The 18610-nt window shown below is 61.1% G+C and overlaps 9 protein-coding genes across 9 annotated transcripts; 3 read left to right on the forward strand and 6 right to left on the reverse strand.

Moving 5' to 3' along the window:
- Window positions 1–884: 884 nt before the first annotated feature.
- MFIFM68171_06913 (uncharacterized protein) lies at window positions 885–2733 on the forward strand (the record flags this gene model as incomplete). The annotated part of the gene is made up of 4 exons (XM_071062333.1): window positions 885–1456; window positions 1512–1797; window positions 1841–2052; window positions 2103–2733. The coding sequence occupies 4 exons, from the start codon at window positions 885–887 to the stop codon at window positions 2731–2733; spliced, it is 1701 nt and encodes a 566-aa protein (XP_070918434.1).
- Window positions 2734–2906: 173 nt separating this feature from the next.
- CEF1 (Pre-mRNA-splicing factor cef1) lies at window positions 2907–5325 on the reverse strand (the record flags this gene model as incomplete). Its single annotated transcript, XM_071062334.1, has 2 exons — window positions 2907–3233; window positions 3313–5325. 2 exons carry the CDS (start codon window positions 5323–5325, stop codon window positions 2907–2909), a joined length of 2340 nt encoding a protein of 779 aa, XP_070918435.1.
- A 333-nt stretch (window positions 5326–5658) lies between these two features.
- ASH2 (transcription factor, contains a PHD finger motif) lies at window positions 5659–7308 on the forward strand (the record flags this gene model as incomplete). Its single annotated transcript, XM_071062335.1, has 2 exons — window positions 5659–6080; window positions 6129–7308. The coding sequence occupies 2 exons, from the start codon at window positions 5659–5661 to the stop codon at window positions 7306–7308; spliced, it is 1602 nt and encodes a 533-aa protein (XP_070918436.1).
- A 145-nt stretch (window positions 7309–7453) lies between these two features.
- MFIFM68171_06916 (uncharacterized protein) lies at window positions 7454–8650 on the reverse strand (the record flags this gene model as incomplete). Its single annotated transcript, XM_071062336.1, has 1 exon — window positions 7454–8650. The coding sequence occupies one exon, from the start codon at window positions 8648–8650 to the stop codon at window positions 7454–7456; it is 1197 nt and encodes a 398-aa protein (XP_070918437.1).
- Window positions 8651–8908: 258 nt separating this feature from the next.
- MFIFM68171_06917 (uncharacterized protein) lies at window positions 8909–9871 on the reverse strand (the record flags this gene model as incomplete). Its single annotated transcript, XM_071062337.1, has 1 exon — window positions 8909–9871. One exon carries the CDS (start codon window positions 9869–9871, stop codon window positions 8909–8911), a length of 963 nt encoding a protein of 320 aa, XP_070918438.1.
- A 1082-nt stretch (window positions 9872–10953) lies between these two features.
- On the forward strand, window positions 10954–12383 carry MFIFM68171_06918 (uncharacterized protein; the record flags this gene model as incomplete). Its single annotated transcript, XM_071062338.1, has 5 exons — window positions 10954–11080; window positions 11128–11316; window positions 11372–11593; window positions 11641–11869; window positions 11921–12383. 5 exons carry the CDS (start codon window positions 10954–10956, stop codon window positions 12381–12383), a joined length of 1230 nt encoding a protein of 409 aa, XP_070918439.1.
- A 237-nt stretch (window positions 12384–12620) lies between these two features.
- On the reverse strand, window positions 12621–13222 carry MFIFM68171_06919 (uncharacterized protein; the record flags this gene model as incomplete). Its single annotated transcript, XM_071062339.1, has 3 exons — window positions 12621–12768; window positions 12888–13049; window positions 13116–13222. 3 exons carry the CDS (start codon window positions 13220–13222, stop codon window positions 12621–12623), a joined length of 417 nt encoding a protein of 138 aa, XP_070918440.1.
- A 674-nt stretch (window positions 13223–13896) lies between these two features.
- ARP9 (Actin-like protein arp9) lies at window positions 13897–16044 on the reverse strand (the record flags this gene model as incomplete). The annotated part of the gene is made up of 3 exons (XM_071062340.1): window positions 13897–13942; window positions 14002–15715; window positions 15777–16044. The coding sequence occupies 3 exons, from the start codon at window positions 16042–16044 to the stop codon at window positions 13897–13899; spliced, it is 2028 nt and encodes a 675-aa protein (XP_070918441.1).
- A 505-nt stretch (window positions 16045–16549) lies between these two features.
- On the reverse strand, window positions 16550–18556 carry MFIFM68171_06921 (uncharacterized protein; the record flags this gene model as incomplete). Its single annotated transcript, XM_071062341.1, has 1 exon — window positions 16550–18556. The coding sequence occupies one exon, from the start codon at window positions 18554–18556 to the stop codon at window positions 16550–16552; it is 2007 nt and encodes a 668-aa protein (XP_070918442.1).
- Between the last annotated feature and the right edge of the window lie 54 nt (window positions 18557–18610).

An 18610-nucleotide genomic window follows, 5' to 3' on the forward strand; every position in this document is an offset into this window, starting at 1 on the left:
GAACACTGAAGATACTAACTGTGGCGTTCAATGAAGGGTATAGCCGACGACGGCAGCGGTATCGACGAGCAATCATCTTCTATTGCGGCATTGGCAGGAATGACTATCTTGAAACAGAAGATTGAGTGCCGCATCCTACACGGGTTCGCATACGCCGTGATGTTGCATCTTCTCTGTTTTCCGGTCCACACCGCACGGCTGACCAGGAGCTAACCCATTCTCAACCTCCGACATGGCAGCGCTCAGCATCATTTGTCAGCAACAACTGCCAGTCATGGGCTGCCATCAACACCGGGTGGCTGCAGTCGGAGCGTGAACGAAGGTGTAAGCATCCGTTGGCGTGACCCTCGGAGCCCGCTGGCCGCGCTCGGCAATGTGGATTCCTCCGACAACGCGCACTGAGACAGTGAGGGGTAACTGGACCAGAATGTCATGACGCATCTGCAGAACCTTGAAGTGCGCTGGGTCTAAGCGCAATTGGCCGACATTGGCGATCTTCATGACACTCGGCCTTCCGAGGCCGACCATGGCTGCTGGTCGATAGCCCCCATTCCTACCGAGAACCTTTACAAAGGTCACCCTGCTAGGGTAAAGCCAGACCAGGAGAGGTAAGGGGTGGGATGGGACGGGTCGGGGAACGATTGTCTATCTATGACAATGGAGAGCGGGTCTGTCGATAGCCCGACTCTCCTCGACCTTCCGTAGCAGGACCTGTCCCGAGAATCGGAGACAAGGGCCCCAACCTGCGGGACTACTCGTACTCGTCGATGGGGAGTCACCAGCGGGCCGCAGCTCGGCGGATATAGCGCTGGCCACCCCTCGGCTGCCTCATCCGTAGTCCTTGCACTAGGTCCTCGACAGAAAACAGCAGCAGCAAACAAGAAATGGCGACTCAAGCATCCCGCAACCCGGGTACCGGCCCCGGCGCCGAGCCGATTCCCGGCCCGAGCGGCTCAAGCACGCCCCGGGATGCCGAGCACGCCAAGGGCGCCGGCGCCATCCTCACCGCAGATGAAGAGACTCCCCTTCTCGCCGCAGGTAGCCCATCGGATACGGTGAGCCGCTACCTCGGCGGCCTCTCCCGCTCCCGCTTCTGGTTGCTCTTCCTCCAGATCATGACCGGCTATTTTGTTTGCTGCTTTGACAGCACCATCCTGGCGTCGAGCCACCCGGTCATCACCTCGTACTTTGGCAGTAGCAACAGCGCCTCGTGGCTGTCGACGGCGTTCCTTCTGACGTCGGCGAGTTTTCAGCCCTTGCTCGGCGGGTTATCGGATGCCATCGGCAGGCGCGGGCCGTATCTAGCTACCACTGGCATCTTCCTAGTGGCTACAGCGTGGTGTGCCCTTGCTGGAAGCATGACGAGCTTTATCGTCGCGAGGGCGGTTTGTGGGTTGGGTGCCGGAGGGGTGATGACGCTGGGGACTATTATTGTCAGCGATGTCGTGCCGATTGAGTGAGTCCGCTCGCGCTCGCTGTCTGTTGAAGGCGGAGAAGACTGACGAATGAAGATTCCGCGGGGCTTACCAGTCGTACATCAACATCACATGGGGCGTGGGCTCTATGTTGGGCGCTGCGCTCGGCGGTGCTATGGCAGATTACCTGGGCTGGAGGTGGGTGTTTGGCGTCCAGCTGCCTCTGCTGGTGGCATGTCTCGCTGTTGCGGCCATCGTCGTGCCCGGGGATATCGGGCTGTACGGAAAAGAAAAGACAACGCTGGGAGAGGCTATGCGAACATTTGACTTTAAGGGGTCAATCCTACTGTCGAGCTCCGTCACCTCTCTCATCCTCGGTCTGGTAAGTCGCTCGACCCGATTGCCGGACGCCACTGACGGACTAGAACCTCGGTGGGAATGTTATGCCCTGGTCGCACCCCTTCGTGATAGCGTCCCTTGCTATCTTCGCCGTCTTCTTCCCGCTGTTCCTGCTCGTCGAGAAGCGCGCCGCCAAGCCCATCATGCCCGTCCACCTCATCCTCAAGTCGCCGCACATGAACCTCATCATGTCGAATCATATCGCCGCATTCCTCTCCAACGCGACCCTCTTCAACGTGTACGCGCCCTCTCTCACCCCTCCCTTTAACGCGCATTAATCCGTGACAGGCCGCTCTTCTTCCAAGGCGTTCTCCTCACGAGCGCCACAACCTCGGGCTTCCGCCTCGTCATCTCCTCGGCCGTCGCCTCCGCCGCGGGCACGGCAACAGGCTTTTTGGTCACCTACACACGCCGGCTGAAGTGGCCTCTCGTGCTCGGCACGTCCCTCCTGGTCTGCGGCACGCTCTGCCTCTCTTCCATGCGTCGGGGCTGGCCGGCACTGGCTTACATCCTCTGCCTCGTTCCCGGCTCGGCCGGCTCGGGCTTCCAATTCCCCGGCACCTTCATGGCGGTCCTGGCCACCTCAGAGCAGCGTGAACAAGCAGTCGTGACGAGCACCCTGATTCTGTGGCGCAGTCTGGGAATGGTGTTGGGCGTGGCGTGCAGCTCGCTAGTGGTACAGAACGCGCTGTGGTACTACCTGGAGCAGTTCGTGACCGGGCCGGAGAAGGATGCCATTGTAGAGAAGGCGAGGCAGTCGGTGGAGGCAATACGGGATTTGCCTGCGGTGTATCAGGAGCAGGTGGTCCAGAGCTATGAGGCGGCGTTGAGACTGACGTTCTTGTGTTGCTTCGCGCTGGCTGTGGTGAGTTTGGGGTTGATTTTGCCGGTGCGATTACCTCGGCTGGGGAAGAAGTGACGAGGCTCTGAAGTGTTGAAGCCTGCTTTTGGATAAGAGACTGCCCGCCAATGGTAGAGGCGGCCTGCTTGACACATTCGCATTGCCATTCTATAGTCCTACCGCTGTCTTGGTATAAAACACACAACGTACCTCGAACCGAGCGATGCCCTATACATTACATGCATCATACACTATCGCCCATTGACCTCAATCCTCAACTCCGCCAGCTCGTCCCTCATCCGGCGATACAGCTCCTGCGCCTCGCGCTCCCGCGTGCTCACAAACGCCACCTCGGCCCGCAACGCCGCCAGCCGCCGCTGTATGGCCGCCTCCTCGGAGGCTCTCAGGACCTGGAACCCGCTCAGCGCGTGCCTCGCCTTCTCCAGCGCGACGTGCGCCTCGCCAATCTTTTTCCGTAGCATCTCGGCCCGGTTCTTGTACCCGCCCAGATGCAGGTTGAGTTTCTTTTCGAGCTTATTGCCCTTTTCGGCTGACGCCATGAGGGTTTCGAGGGCATCCTGCTGAAGTTAGTGGCGGTTCGCGCGATGTATAAGGGGGTTGGGGGAAGAAAGGGGGGGGGGGGGGGGGGTTGCTTACGTCGAGTGCTGTCCGCATAGCAGTGACCTGATCTTCCTCGTCGTCCGACTCATAACACCCTAAGCCGAGGAGCAGCGCGTTCGCGTTTTCCTTGTCCCACGCCGCCTGCACCTCCTCGGGCTTCGGCTTGTCCTTCATCTCCATCAGGACCTGGAGCCGCGCTTCTGCGAGTGCTGCGTCGTCGATTCGCGGCAGTTCCACCGGCCTGACGCCCGTTGGAGCCCCAGGAAGCGGGTACTTGGTCGCGTCGTGTGCCATCAGCAGCGCAGCCTCACGGGCGACGGCCGCCTTGGCGGGATCCCCCACCTCCGACGACGCCCGCAGCAGCACGTTGTAGTCAACCGTTACGGCCCGTGGCAGATCCCGCTGCATCACCTGTGTCCGCCGCCTGCGCTCTAGCAGTTCGCGGGCCTCACGAATCTCGCGCTCCCTGCGATCGCGCTCTGCGGCATCCTCCTCCTGCTCCTCGGCCGTCTTTGGCTCCTGCTGGTCCTCTGGCAGCTCCAGCTCCCATTCCGTCTCCTTTGGTTTCGGCAGAGCGGCGAGGCCCTGCTTGAGCTGATGGCGGATCGACAGCTCGCGCAGCCTCGCGTCTGCGGGCGTGCCGCCGACCATGGACATCTCGCTGTCGACGGTGTTCAGCGAGAAGGTGTCGCGTGGTGTACGCAGGGGAGTCTGTCCGACTCTTAGCGGTGTGGCGCCGACGCCATTAGCTGCAGACCGTAAAGGGGTTGCGAGTGGATTCGGCGTCGACACGACCTGCTTCCGCGGCGCAACCGAGTCGAATCCCGTAGATCCCACCCCCTCGTGAAGAGGTGTGTTCTCCCCGCCGAGCAGCGACGACTGCGTCTCTGTCAGCGCCCGGATGTTGCGGATCTCATTGGCGATGTGGTCCTCCTGCGCCGGTGCCCTGGGCGTTCTGATGGGCGCGTTCGTGTTGAGCGTCGAGTAGCTGCCCACCAGGCCCCGCGTGGCATCGTTTTCGCTCTCGCTGGCCATGGCGCTCGCCCGCTCGCCGATCATGCCCATCTTGACAATCTCGTCGAGCTCGCCCTCGCTGACCTGCGGGGCCGGCAGCGCCAGGGCCCTCCGCTTGCTGCTCTGCTCGGCCTCGCGGATCTTTTGCATCCGGCCGGCCTTGAGGGCGGCCTGCATCGACGCTGACGGTGCGTCCTTGTCGTTCTTTCGTCTCTTCCGCTCCGCATCCTCGTCCTGCTCGCCCTTTCGCTTGTTGCCAACCTGCTGCTTCTTGGGGTCGAAATGCGCGAGCTGGTACTCGTTGCGCTGGATCTCCTCGGCCGTGTCGTAGAAGCCAGGAACGGGCTTCTTCTCGAACGGGATGTCGGCGTTGTAGTCCATCTGCCCCTTCTTGCGCGTCGTAACCTTGATGTTGATGCCGGCCGTCTTGAGCTCGCGCCGCTTCTGCAGCGCGGCGAGACGGCGCGACTCCTCCTGCTGCCGCTCGCGGGCCTTGCGTTTCGCCTTCTTTCCCTGCGTGTTGGCTAGGCGGGCGCGGGCTTCGCTTAGCATCTCCTTCTCGTCCTCGTCGAGGTCGATCGTGTCGGGCCGTGCGGGCTTCGTCTCGGGGTCGGGGTCAACCTCGCCAGGCCGCAGCCGGCGGACGTCGTCGGCGGTGGGAGCCCGCGTCTCGCCGCCGTCCGGTCCGGCCAGGCCCAACGAGGATGCCTCGCGTTGTTCGGCCTCGTCGAGGAGTTTCTGGTACCGCTCGAGGCACTGGTTGGCGGTGCGGCCGACGATCGGGGCGATGGTGCGCCATTGCGTGGGCATAAGCTTGGCCAGATGCAGCAGCTTCTCGTCCTCATCCTTGCTCCACTCGATCTTCTTGATGCTGGGGTCGAGCCATTCGTTCCACCGCGCCTTGCATTGTTTGGGCGTCTTGCGCGCGAGCAGCGACGACACGCGCGCCCACTGGTTCAGCCCGTACTTGCTGACCGACGCCTTGAGGATCTCATCCTCGATGTTTGTCCACACGCCTCCCTTGACGACGGGCATTTTGGCGATGAAGTTGCTGAAAATTCGTATCACGGACCACGAAGTTGAGAAGCGAAGGGGCAGTGACGGCGGTTTGGCGGCAGGCAGAGTGGTATCTAATTGGTCACTGCAAAAGTCTGACCCACTTATTCCATCAGCCCACTTTAGGTGAGCTTTCTGGGAGCTCGGATCCGCGTTCTCGATGCTCCGTCGCGTTCGTGAAAGCTCAAGCAAGATCGCTTTTACTTTTTGTTTGTTTCTACGATTGTTTCTGAATGCATGTTTGCAGCACCCTGTTAGCCTGCCGGTCAGTGCAATCAATTCCAGCAATCAATTTACAGCAACCGCTATAAAATGGCAGACGCTGCTTCCCCCCAGAGGGAGCTCACGCCCTCAGGGCTACCCTCCATACCCCAGAAGCGTGCGCTCGAAGACGACCACAGCCCAGCAGTGTCATCCCCCCTCAGTACCGAAGTCAAGGCCCAGAAAGTTCAGGTGCAATTCCCCGACGACGGCCAGGCCATGGCGCGGGAGAAGCGAACCAAGAAGGACTCGCTCAAGAAGCGCGAATCCAAGGGCGGCGGTCCCGATAGCTCACGGGCGACGCCAGATCCCAAGCAGCGAGAAGTGCCCGGCGAGCTCGCGCCCATGCGGTACAAGCTCGCGCGGCCTAAACCATCGGATTTTGAGCCGTCCCGCGGACCCGTCTTCACGAGCCACCACGAGGTGCAGGACGCCGACGGCAGGACGATAGAGTTCTTCGAGACATCAGAGCAGTAAGCACCCTCAGTTTCCTGCTCATAACACCGGTCTGACTGCTCCAGCGTCTACAACAAGAAAAATTTCCACTACACGCACTGCATCGCCGACCCCGCCTTCCCCTCCATGTTCTACTACCGCAACACCGAGCCCCCCCCGCACGCCGCCCACATGAGCTTCGAAGATGCAGCATCGCACATGTTCTTTGACCGGGCCGGCACTCACGTCACGTCGAACAAGGGCTTCCGGATGTCGCGCGCCAACGTGGCCGTCAGGGAGGGGCGCTGGTACTGGGAGTGCAAGGTCACGCGGGGCATACTGGCGAACCGCGGCGAGGGCGATGCCGAGTCTCACGGCCACGTCCGTATCGGCTTTGCGAGGAGGGAGGCATCTCTGGACGCCCCGGTCGGCTTCGACGCCTACAGCTACGGCCTCCGGGATGCTGCGGGACAAAAGGTGCACATGTCGCGGCCAAAAGACTTCTTCTCACCGGGGGAGGACATCCGAGAAGGCGACGTCATCGGCCTGGAGATTCAGCTGCCGTCGGAGCGCTTCCAGCGCAGGATCGTCCAGGGACAGTACAACCCCGCTGTGGACCGCGACGACGAAGCGGACCGGGGGGAAGCCCCCAACATCATCCGCGACCGCATCCCGATCCGATTCAAGGCGCACATCTACTTTGAGAAAATCGATTACCATACGACTAAGGAGCTAGAGGAGCTGATGAACCCGTCGCCCTTCGGGGCCGGGGCCGCCCTCGAGCGGCCCAACCCGAACCACCCGGTCCCCGCGCTGCGCACGCTGCCGAACTCGTGCATCAAGGTGTACAAGAATGGTGTGCTCATGGGCATACCCTGGACGGACCTTCTCGCCTTCTTGCCGCCAGCGTCCAAGCAGGCGCAGCAGACTGGCGGGCGCGAGGCGCTCGACGACGGGTCGCTGGGCTACTACCCGGCGGTGAGCGTATTCCGAGGCGGCGCGGTCGAGGTGAACTTCGGGCCCGATTTCTGGTATCCGCCGCCCGAGGACGATGCGGACGGCAGTCGGCTCGGCAAGCTCCGCCCGGTGAGCGAGCGTTACGACGAGCAGATCGTCGAGGACATTGTCTACGACATTGTGGACGAGGTCGGCTTCTGGATGCAGGACGGCGGTAAGGTGATTGACCGGTCAGGCAGGGACGAGAAGGCCGGCGAGGCGGTGGCTCCGGGGAGGGATGAGATTAAGGAGCTTGTCCAGGACGATTAGTGGCAATACGCCCCGCCCGTTGCACCGGTTAGCCATGGCATCCAGCATTTTAACCACACGCGGGACATTTACATGTACGACGACAGCATCAAACCAAATGAATAGCATTAGGGTATCGCTGCCGTAATTCGCAATAGAACCGCCATCACGCCCGCGATGCCCCTTCGGTCGGGGGCTCGACAACCACCACTGCCGACGACGTCACCTCCTCGGCGGTCTCGTCCTTCTCTCCCTCCGCCTCCGCATCCGCCTCCGCATCCGCCTCCGCATCCCCTTTCTCCCGCTTCTCCCGCTCTTCCCTCCCGCGCTTGTGACAGTACCACAACACGAACAACAACAAGAACACGGCCGCGCTCCACAGCACGTTGGTCCCCACAAACGCGGGCCACCTGACCTTGAGCGCGTTGACGATGGCCTTGAGCATGCTCTTGACGATGGCCGGCGTCATGACCAGCTCGCTCAGATTCCTGGGCTTGAAGAAGCTGCTGAAGCCGCCGTCCTTGTCCCGGTCCAGTCCCTGCGCCTCGGCCGCGGCCGCGAGCACCTCCGGGCCCAGGGTCGACGTGAGCTTCTTGGGGAGCTGCGTGACGAGCTTCTGGAGGGACGACGGGAGCTTCTCGAAGCCCCGCTTGAGGGCGTCGTTGCGCCCGTCGAGGAGCGCGGTCAGGTCGTCGACCGCCGTCGGCGCGCCCGAGATGATGTCCTTGAGGATGACGACGAACTGGGCGACGAGCGATTTCACCTCGTCCGAGGCCGATAGGGCGAGCGCTTTGGTTTTGCTTTGCGCTTTGGCCGAGGAGCCGTCTGAGGTGGTGGCGGCGGGGGTTACTTCGAGGCGGGAGAGGACGCGGCTGAGGTCGGCCCATTCGCGGTCGGCTTCTTCGGTCGTGGCCGCGGACGCGGAGGGGACGGTCAACGACTTGCTGTTGTCCGTCTTGGTGCGGTGGAGGAGGCGCGAGAAGCGGCTTTGCTTCTTAGGGGTTGCGGCGATGGCGGTTGGGGCCGCTGCTGTCTCCTGAGCCTCAGCTACGCGGAAGGAATCGCTGTCGCTGTCCCAGGTCAGGTCGGGGGTCTTGGGCCGCCGCGGGGGGAGAGGTGGGCGTGCGCCTTCATCTTCGTCGTCGCTTGTGTGGGATACAAGGTGCTCGAGGAATTGCTCGTCTTCCTCGTCTAGAAGAGGGGCCACGGGCGAGGCTTCCCCTTCTGCAGCCGAGGGAACTGATCCATCAGCCTTCGGAGTTGGCTGAGCCTTTTTATCCGTCTTTGGCTTGGCTATTTCTCCCGTCCCTCTCCCCTCTTTCTTGGCCGTGTCCTTGTTCTTCTTGAAGAAGCGTAGGGCCATCGTGGGCCTATTTCCGGAGTGTTGGCGGTGGAGAGGGGTACCATGCGGTTAGAGGGAACAGAGCAGACCCTGCCGTCGACCACAATTGAACCTCATTCGCCGCCTCAGATCGTTTCCGGTCTGTTAGCCGCGTTATCGCCAAGCGGCCGCACCGCCACAGTGATGTCATAACGGGCCGTGGATTCATATCTGTGGCTGGTGAATCTCAATCCCGTGTCCCAGGGTATCAAAAAAGGTGTAATTCCAGTACAGAATAAATCACTCCCCGTCCTCAGCGGCCTCGGCATCGGCCTCGCTCCGCCTATTACGCCGTCCCCGGCCGCGCTGAAATCCAGATCTCGAGGTGACTGCCCGCTCGCCTACAAAGTGATTTCCGTCCCACAGCGTACTGCACTTTGGGCACTTCCTCTCGCGCATCGTCCGCCAGAATGCATCTTCGCAGATATCGTGCAGTCGCACCGTACAGTCCGGCTCGGCGCACCGTTGGCCGTGCGTGACAATCTCCTTGCATGCCTCGCAGAACTTGATATGCTGCCACTCGGATTCCGAGTCCGGATCGTTGTATGTTGCAACCAGCCAACCCCAAAGCTCCATCAAGGACCGGGGGCTCAAGCTGTAGAATCCGTCACGGCTCTTCTCCAGCCAGCCTTCGGCTACTAGGCTCGACAGCAGCGACAGCACCTCGGAGTGCTTGAGTCCGCGGTCGGTGGGCGCGGCGGTGGCTTCGTCGTCGTCGTTTGCGTTGGCAACACTCTCGCGCTGCCGTGGCGGGCGGGACACCCTCAGCGCCTGACCCTCGTCGACGGCCATGACCTCCATGCGCGGCGTGTTGTGCTGCTCAAACATGGCGTCCAGCAGCCGCTTGATGTAGGCCACTTCTTCGGCTGAGCGCGCCGTGGCCATCTGCGTCATCGGGTCGCTGTGGGCGTTGATGAAAGCCCATACTCGCTCGCCGTTGCGAACTTGATCTCGGGTGTTGCGGATGTCAAAGTCGAGCGGCTCGACGGCCTCGCGGGCGGTGCGGATCAGGTTTTCAAAGTCTTGAAGGGTGACCGCCCGCGGGTCGACCCAATTGCCGCCCTCGGCGGCAGACATGATTTCGGCGACAATCTTTCGGCCCTCCCGGAAGGTCAGCGTGCCCCGCGCCATCAAGGCCTGCAGGAAGGCCCGGTTGGCATCGTTGTAGCCTGCCGGCAGCGGCGGTTCCCAATCGTCGTCCATTGAATTGCAGTTGAAGATGGATACCAGTGCAAAAGACGTGGATGATTCAAGTGACGCGAGGTGAGGACGAATAACGGATGAAGGCTTGGCTTGGAGCACGAGTCACTCAGGAGACGCGGCTGCCACAGCGCGTGTATTTTGGCGTTGCGGGGCACCCCTGCGAAAACACTTAAGAGAAAGAGTACAAAGTGCACTGTCCGCACGCGCATCCTATCTCCATCACCACGTGGCGTACGGCGACATTCCGGCTCCAGTCAGAAAAAACAGTCGTGTCTAACTCCATAGTATCGACTCCGCTCTGCTAATCCACCCTATTAACTCTCCTCCTCCTTGAGCAGAATGCGGTTAGAGACGGTCGTATTGTCTCTCCACATGGTCGGTCTATGCGGCTCCTTCGGCTCTGCTTCTCCGAGCAGCTGAACGGCGTATTCCCGTCATCGTGGACGGGTATCAACGCAATGGGAATGGCTCCATCTCTAGCGTGTCGGAGGCGCCGCTCTCGAGAGCCGCCAAGCTTGGTGTCTCCATTTCAAGCTCCTAGCGGCTACCATTTCGGGCTCTCTCCGAGGCTCTAGAAGTGGCCGGCCTTGATGCCCCTCTGCCTCTGTTGACACGCCCAAGCAATCTCTGCAGGATCTGGTGCGATCTGCGATCTGAGACAACTGCTTCTGTCCCGGGAAATACTCCCCCTTTTTACAAATGTACACTTACTAGTATATGTACGGCAAGAGTTCCACAGGATGTCTCCCCGCAGATCAAGCATACTGCTCCACCGACTGGTGTAGAGGCCCAATCCAATGGTCGTGATATATGCGCTGAGACCCTTGATTTTGGCACGCCCCCTTCACGCCCCCTTGCCCACCCACGCTCGGCTGCCGGCTGATGTGCAGAAACTATCCCGGTTTGGGCGCTCTCTGACCTCCGGGTGCCGTCCGGTTTCTCGGCCAAGCTTCCATGCTCCCGCTGTCAGCAGTCCGGGCCCATGGGAGCACCCAAAACTTGTTCCGGCAGGGCGCGGTTAATAACCTGTGGTCCTACCGCGACCTGCCGCTGGTGTGGCTTCACCCTCGCAACCACCGGGGATGGCCGTCCAGCTGCCGTCCGGAGCGGCCGGTCACGCCGCCGGCATCCTCTTTTACAGCTTCGTCTGTCTGGCCCTGGGCCTCGTTCTGGTGTGGCTCGTCTGGGTCCACCATGAGCGCAAGAGCTGTGAGTGGGCCTCTCAAAAAGTAACAGTGTGGCAGCTAACCGTTCAGATGTCGCTCTGTTGAGCTCCTTCATGGCCTTGCACACCGTGGCCTCCATCATCCAGCAGATACACACCATTGTGCTCTGGCGTGACATCAAGACGAGTCAGTACGATAATCTCGTCGCCAACGTGGGCAACCCCGAACTCAACATCACCGGCGCCTCTACGGGACTGGATCTAGTGCTGTTTTACATCCGTATGTTGTGTGCTGCCGTGTGCCGTCGTGTGCGAATCCGTCTAAGTCGCTGCAGAGTACTACTCCTACAATGTCGAGTCCATGCTCGTCTTATTTTGGGCCGTGGAGCTCGCCAACAGCGTCTTCCAGCTCCGCTTCAGCAAGATGTACCGGTTCCACGCGAGCATCGCCGCCAAAGCAACCGCCGTGACCCTGCCTGCCGTGCAGATGATTTTGCTCAGGTTCAGCCCCGTCCAGCGCACCACGGCGGGCTTCATGGCGCTGGCCGATGCCATCAGTAGGTTCGACCTCTCATCCCTCCGTTCCGTTGCTGATGCCTTCTAGTGATTGCCTGCTTCGCAGCCGGCAGCCTAGTCCTCTTCGCCATCCTTGCACGCTACTTCCGCTCGCGCATCACGCTCGCGTCGTGGAACGTCCGCTACGGCCAATTCTCGGGAACGGGAACAAACGGCACCCGCTCCGGCACACCGCACGCCCCGCCGGTCCCGCGAAGGAAGGTGATCTACGATAACTGGCTTATCCTGCGGTTTACCGTGGCGTTCATCGCGCTGAGGTGTGTCATTCTTGTCCGCCGCCCCTCCTATCAGATGCTGACCGGCCCAAGCCTCTTCCAGCTCGTGGTCATCGTCTTTCAGCTGCGTGCCGCCAGCACAAACGACGCCGAAAACATACCGCCGGAGCCGGATCTCGGCGCGGACCGCGCCAAAGGCGATTTTGCGCTGTTCGCGCCCGGCGTCTCGGCGGGGCTGTTGACCTTCATTGTGTTTGGCACGACCAGGACATTCAGGGAGTACATGTGGGCGCTGTTTGTTCCGAGGGCGCTCAGGGAGAAGGTGAAGGAAAGGGCGACGAGGGGCAGAATGATGCCGGCATCTGCTTCTGGGCAGCTGCAACCCCAGCGCGGGGGTGTCGATACGGACGAGGAGGCGGGTGATGGCGGTGCGGGGCTGCGGTTACAGGACATGGGAAGGAAGGACCGAGATGGAGATGTGCCGAACGCAAGGAAAGATGATGAGTGGCCAATCCTAAAGCCTACTTCGCCGGTGCTATTGTCGTGGAGGAGATGATGTATATGGAATTTGGGTACGGCGCTCGACCTCTTGAACGGCTTGTTCAGATGAGTGGAAGTACGAGAAATGGCAATGATTTGACACTCCGGGTCAAAGTCCTGTTTGCAGCCCGCTTTCGGCTTGATGGGAGGAGGAACCTACAGCCACTGCCTGACATTGGAGCAGTGTCGATGCCCTAGCAGTACTGCCAAAGCCCGTTGTCTCCTGTGACTCGATTTGCTTCTGCCGTCCCCGTCACAGCAACGTCTTCTGCTCCTCCGAAACAGCCGACCCCTTCCTCGCCGTGACCTCAACCTCAATCTTCATCACCTCCTCCATCAACCCGCACTGGATCATGGTTGCTGCCGGCCGGATATCGCCCAGCCACTTTTGCAGGACAGGCCTAGCGGACAACGCAGTCAGCCAGTCTTATACACCACACCACCACTACCGCTTCGCTTATCGAACCAATCCCGCCCTCTCCCTGTGGACAGAATCACGAGAGTGAGAAATAGGACCTACCACGTCTTTGGGAAGTCGGCTCGATCGGGCAGTATATAACGAACCCGGACGACATCACCCATGGAAGCGCCCGCCTCGGCCAGGGCGGACGCAATGTTCTGCATGCATTGCTCTGCCTGGGCAGTGACGTCGTCCGAGATGGACCCGGCGGCGTAGTTGTATCTTTCGGCCCGCAGTCAATATCGGACTAGAGCGGGAAGTTGACATCAAGGGAGCTAGAAGGCCTACCCCGTGCATCCCGACACGAAGACCATGTCCCCCGAGACGACAGCGCGGGAGTAGCCGATTTGGGCCTCGAACGAGGAGTGGGAGGAGATATTTCTCCGGGCTGTCATGGTGAGGCGTAACTGCGATAGCTGTTGTTGTGACTGGGCCGAGAGAAAGGAGTGCTATCCGCAGCATTGATGGGTTGTCTGAACGTAGGAGGATTGGCCAGGGTGAGTCACCTGGAGCCAAGAGGGGATTATAACCCTAACCCTGTATGTTTGTTGATTCCCCCTTTTTCCCCATTTCAGGGGCATGGCGACACTCACTTTGTAGCACAGGCTCTGAGGCAGTGAAGGAAAGACTGATTGGCTTCTGCCATAGGGTACTAACAGTCTAACTGTTGGTTTTAGAGCTTTAATGTCGAACATCCGTGCGAATCTCCTAACCATTCTTCTAGGTCTGGTTCTTGGCTCTTGGCCGCGGGATCGAGCAGGCATACGTCAGACTTGGTACCAGAGTCTGAACAGACAGAGGATTTATCCATACATCCATCGTACTTCGACACGCTTTCAACATGACCGACACACTGCCACCTCACCGCTTGTATATAACACAAGGTTCTAGTCCACCCTCATCCCAAGACAGTAAGACAAATCTTGCCGCTGCGCCTGCCCCCTCCTTCCCGCTGGTAAGCACTTTTGCCTTAACTCCATGGATACTAGCCAATACCGCTATCGAACGGCGCCAACCTATTTGACCTCGTCGGGACACGATCGAGACACCCAGGCACACAAACCTACGCTCACCCGAGCATGGAATGCGACCTGATCCCTCTAGGTCCCAACTCACTGCACCGCTAGTTAGTACGTGCGCCCGGAAGCAGTTAGAAGACGGGAGAAAAGCTCACTTATAATCCACCCGGCTCAGGCTCATCAGCCGCTGGCTCTCCAACCCCTGCGCATCAAGGTTATGTATGCAAAACGCCAGCCTCGCCGCGACCTGCGCACCCAAAAACATGGCCTCCTCGAACCCATGCTTCGTCCACTCGGTCAGATACGCCGGCAGCGGCGCCAGCCGGATATTTGTCGGCGTCTGGCTATGGAAGTGATGGCTCGTCCCGCCGCTGGTAGCAATGTTATCACCCGCATTCGACCCGGCGACGTTAACACCTCCGGGCACCCCCAAGCTCGCCGTTGTCGCCGCCTGCAAGAGTGGGTTGACGCCCCCGCCGGTCGGCAACTGGCCCCCGACGGCGCCGGCGAACGAGCTCGTAGGCGTCTGCGAACCTGTGCCCGATGGAGTGCCCATGTTAGACGGCAGCTCCGACGTGAACATGGTGGCCGAGCTGGGCGACACGAGGTGCCGGGCCTGCAGCGTCTGCATGATGTTGTCTCGCAGGCCGCGGATCCGCGCGCCGTTGCCGACGAACACAATGTTCTCCCAGCAGCCGGGTCGCATGTACATGTCCTCAATCTCCTGGACCGCGCGGTAGATGGCCGTGACGATGCGGTCGATCTCCTTGCGGTCCGCGAACCGGAAGCGCTCGAGGCCGACCTCGATGTCGCGGCGCACGCGGCGGGCTACCCGTTCCGTCGCGGGGGAGGCGTCTGCCGGTTGAGCCGCCTCGGATGTCGGCGCGTCGGCGGGCTGTGGTTGCTGTTCAGAGGGCGGCTCCGTCTCGGGTGCGTCTCCCCCCGCTGTGGCGGCAGCGTCTTCTGCCGGAGGTGCTGTTGTCGACCCAGCATCGGCCATGGCGACGTCCTTCCTGCTGTCTTCTTTGGGCGGGGGCGCGAGCGGGACGTCTTCTGTCACCAGCTCCTCGTAGTGGAACACGTTCCGGACCCTCTTCGAGTTCGGTAGTCTGATCGGTTTTGCCGCGCCCGCGTCGCCGCCTTCTTTGTCCTTCCCTTTTCGCCCTGATTTGGCCTTTTCTGCCTTCTCCTTCTCCTTCTTGGCGAGGAACTCTCTTGTCTGCCCGCTCGCGACAATGTTGGCCACGTCCAGGACGCCATCGTCCTCAACGTCTTTGTCACCATTGGCCCCAGCGTCTTCGTCGAGTGCCGTATACGTCCGGGGCGGCTCGACGATCTTGGGCCCCTCGCCCGTCGCCGCTGGCGCGGCCGTCCCAGTCTCGGCCGGCAGCTCCATCAAATCCGGACTCTCGGGCGAATACGGCAGCACCTCGCAGACGGGGCTCTTCTTCAGCTGCTCGGCCATCTCGTAATCAAAACCCTGCGCCTTGAGCAGCTCCATCAGCCGGCGTGTAAACACCTCACCCCCGCTGATCTCGCGCTTGGTACCGGCGACGGGGCCGACAACCTTGTGCGACACGACCCGGCCGTCGTAGATGCATGTCACGTCCACCTTTTCGTAGCCGACGTCGACAACCGTCATGTTGGGCCACTTGAGGCCGTACTGCGTCGCGATGCCGCTGTGGATCAGGCACAGGGCGGGCGTCTTGGTCTTCTCAAAGATGTAGCGCGCGATGGTCTCGCAGTCGGGGCGCGTCCACTGCGGCGAGGCCATCAGCATGATGGGCGTGTTGTGGTAGGTCGTCGTCAGCTGGCCGTGGACGTACTCGAGAAAGGCGAGGAAGGCCTCCATGTTCACGATGTGGCCGGCTGAGAGCGGGTCAGAGAACGGCGCCAATTGACCGGAGGCGGATCGGCTAAGGCTACTCACCCTGGATGGGATACACGGCGCCTTCGGTCGAGTCCGTGTCCTCGACGTATTCCCACTCGTCGTCCCCCGCGCCGGACCCCTCCTTCTTGCGCTTGTATGTGTGGTGTGGCCGCCAGTTGTCCGAGTCCACATCTTTGAACATGCGCGTGGGGAAACGGAAGGCGGGCGGTGTCAGCTCGTTGCAGCCGAGCTGGGCCAGCGTGGTTTGGCTTCCGGGGCAGATGATGAGCACCTGTTCCTCGCGCCATTTGCCTGTTTGGCTCGACATTGCGACGGGCGCCTGCGGCAGCGGGCGGTGCTGTCGGTTTTCAATACTATGGTATATTCCGGGGGATGCTTTTCCTGAGGCGTATCCAAAATCCTCCTTGCTACTTGGGTCGAAGCTTGGACTTGGTTGGGCCTGGGGCTGCGCGGTCCTGCCGTGAGAAGCTGTCGGTTGCTGCTCGGACGGTCGGTCGTTAGCTTGCCGTTGGCAGGTGCGCGAGGCGCGCCGAGGCGACCCTGCAAACACGAAATTTCGGGGAGCGCTGGACAGTATGATTACGTAAGCCATCCTGGCCGGCCCTCTGAACCCCCCTCACTCGAAAGATCAAGAGCGATGCTATACCCTGCCACACTCTACACTCTACGCAGCTCTAGCCTGCTGTACATGCTATATAGATATCCGCATCCCGGGTATCGCTGTGATCACGCTGACGCCATTTAGTGCAATATGTCTTCCGTGGTGCCCAATATCCACTTGCCCCCCCCCCCCCCCCCGGGGGATCCCATTGTCATACTAGCACGTTCTCCAGAATCACATCACAGACCTCCGTCAGCGTCGGCCACCTTCCCCTGTGGAGAGCCATCTCGAACGCCCGCGTCCCCGGCTGCGATGCGACACCCGTCTCGAGGAAGGCCTTCTCTGCCCCGGACAGTTCCCTCCTCTCCATCTCCTTCCACTTGCGCTCCGCCTCCTCCCTCGCTCTCTGCAGGACCTCATCTGTATTCTCTGCCTCCCACAGGTTGCACTTGCTACACTCGTTGCACTTCTTGGGATCACCTTCGGGCCGGAAATGCTCGCAAAAATGCCTGTACCCGACATCCGGCCCACTTCCGGATCCAATGTCCTTCCTGCAGACATAGCACATCTTGTAGCCGCACGGGCAGGTGAGCTTGTTGCAGCCAGCCGTCTTGACAAACGACGTGTTGCAGCGCGGGCATACGCGCTTGATGGCCATGCTCATGGCCTGCTCGACCTGGGTGCGCAGCGCCACGAGCGACGACTCGTTGCACACGTGCACGTCGACCCACGCCTTGTTGCAGCTCAGGCACGATGCGCGCTTGCATCCTGGATTCTGACAAGCAAACCTCAAGCCGCGCCGCCGCCGCCGATGACGAACGAGAGCCTCACGGAATTCCCTAGTCAGGCGGTCGCCAAGGGTCTGCCGGGAGCTAAGAAGGAGGGCAACGAACGACGAGAAGAGGACAAGCGGCAGCAGGAAGGGTATGCAGCAGACACACAGAACGATGAAGACGAGATTGTAGATGTTGTGAGCTCGCAGGCGCATCTGCGTCTCGCTCACGGGTAGGTAGACGTCATCGATTTCGGCGTATGAGCAGAAGGGGCAGCGGATGAGAGGGAGGTTGCTCGACACGAGGCTGTGTTCGGCGAGCCGCTGCTCTAGCTTGTGCAGGACCTCGGCCCCGTTCTTCTCCTCCAGCATCGCCCGGTGCATGTGGTCCTGGGGGATGGACCCCTGGCACTCCTCCGAGTCGACGGCGGGGCAGCGGAGGGTGCCTGTCTGCTTGTCGATGCTCCGTTGCCAGCCTTGTCCAAACACGGCCTCGGAGACGGAGTGCTGCACGCACCTGAAGCAGATCATGTGGCCGTGCGCGTTGCACGACGTAAACTCCTCAAACGCCGACTCAGTGAAGCAGCAGGCACACTCGATTGCGCTATCGGCTTCCTCGGCCTCTGCATTATTCAGCGCCATGGCCATCTGATGGTCCTTGGCTTCGCGGTCTGCCCGGGATCGCTCGGTTAGCGGAACGATGAGGGCTGCAAAGAGCTCCCGGTCGAGCTCGGCGTTGCCTGTCGGTTTGAGGGTGGGTACCATCGACCCGTGGCCCATCGGCTTCCAGATCACGAGGGGGTGGGCCTCGGCCTCGGCCGTCGACACGGGCTTCCGCCGGAGGAAGAGAGACGAGATGGTGAAGCGCCATGACTTGGACGATAGGTCTACTAGCGTCTGGCGGGCATCAAGATACGAATAATTCGACTCGGCTAGGACGGCGTTGATGGTCGACCGCGACAGCCCTCTGAACTCGTGCCAAGCCAGAGCCTTTACCGCCTGCTTATACTCGGGACTCCTGAACGCCTCCTTCCTGGGGACCAGGATGCTGCCCGTCTGTCCGGACGTCTGCGAAGCTGCGTCAGATTGACCGTCCTTTCCGGCCACCCTCCATCGGCCCTTCACCCAAGTGGCTCGGCTCTTCAGCAGCGCGTCAGCGACCAGGGCCAGCCTCGATTCGCCGTCGAAGCTGGCGAGCATCTCGCGGAACACCTCGATCTGGATGTTGGGGAACACGGCTGCGAGGGCGTTTAGACAGGCATTTAGCTCGCGCAGGTCCGGGGCTTCCGGCTCGATGGGCATCAGGTGGGCCTCCTCCGAGATGTGTTCGGGTAGGGCCGATTCGGCGGCGGTCGTGGAAGGCAGCGAAGTGGTGCTGGCGGGCGCTACGCCCTTGGTCTTTGCGGCGCGTTCGCTCGAGGAGCCGAGCAGGCCCGAGAAACCCATTTTGCAGGTTGTCCGGATGCACGATCTACCATGCTGAGAATAGACGTGTTGCGA

The sequence above is a fragment of the Madurella fahalii genome (genome assembly GCF_045866475.1).
Source record: "Madurella fahalii IFM 68171 DNA, scaffold_3, whole genome shotgun sequence".
Taxonomy (NCBI): Eukaryota; Fungi; Ascomycota; class Sordariomycetes; order Sordariales; genus Madurella; species Madurella fahalii.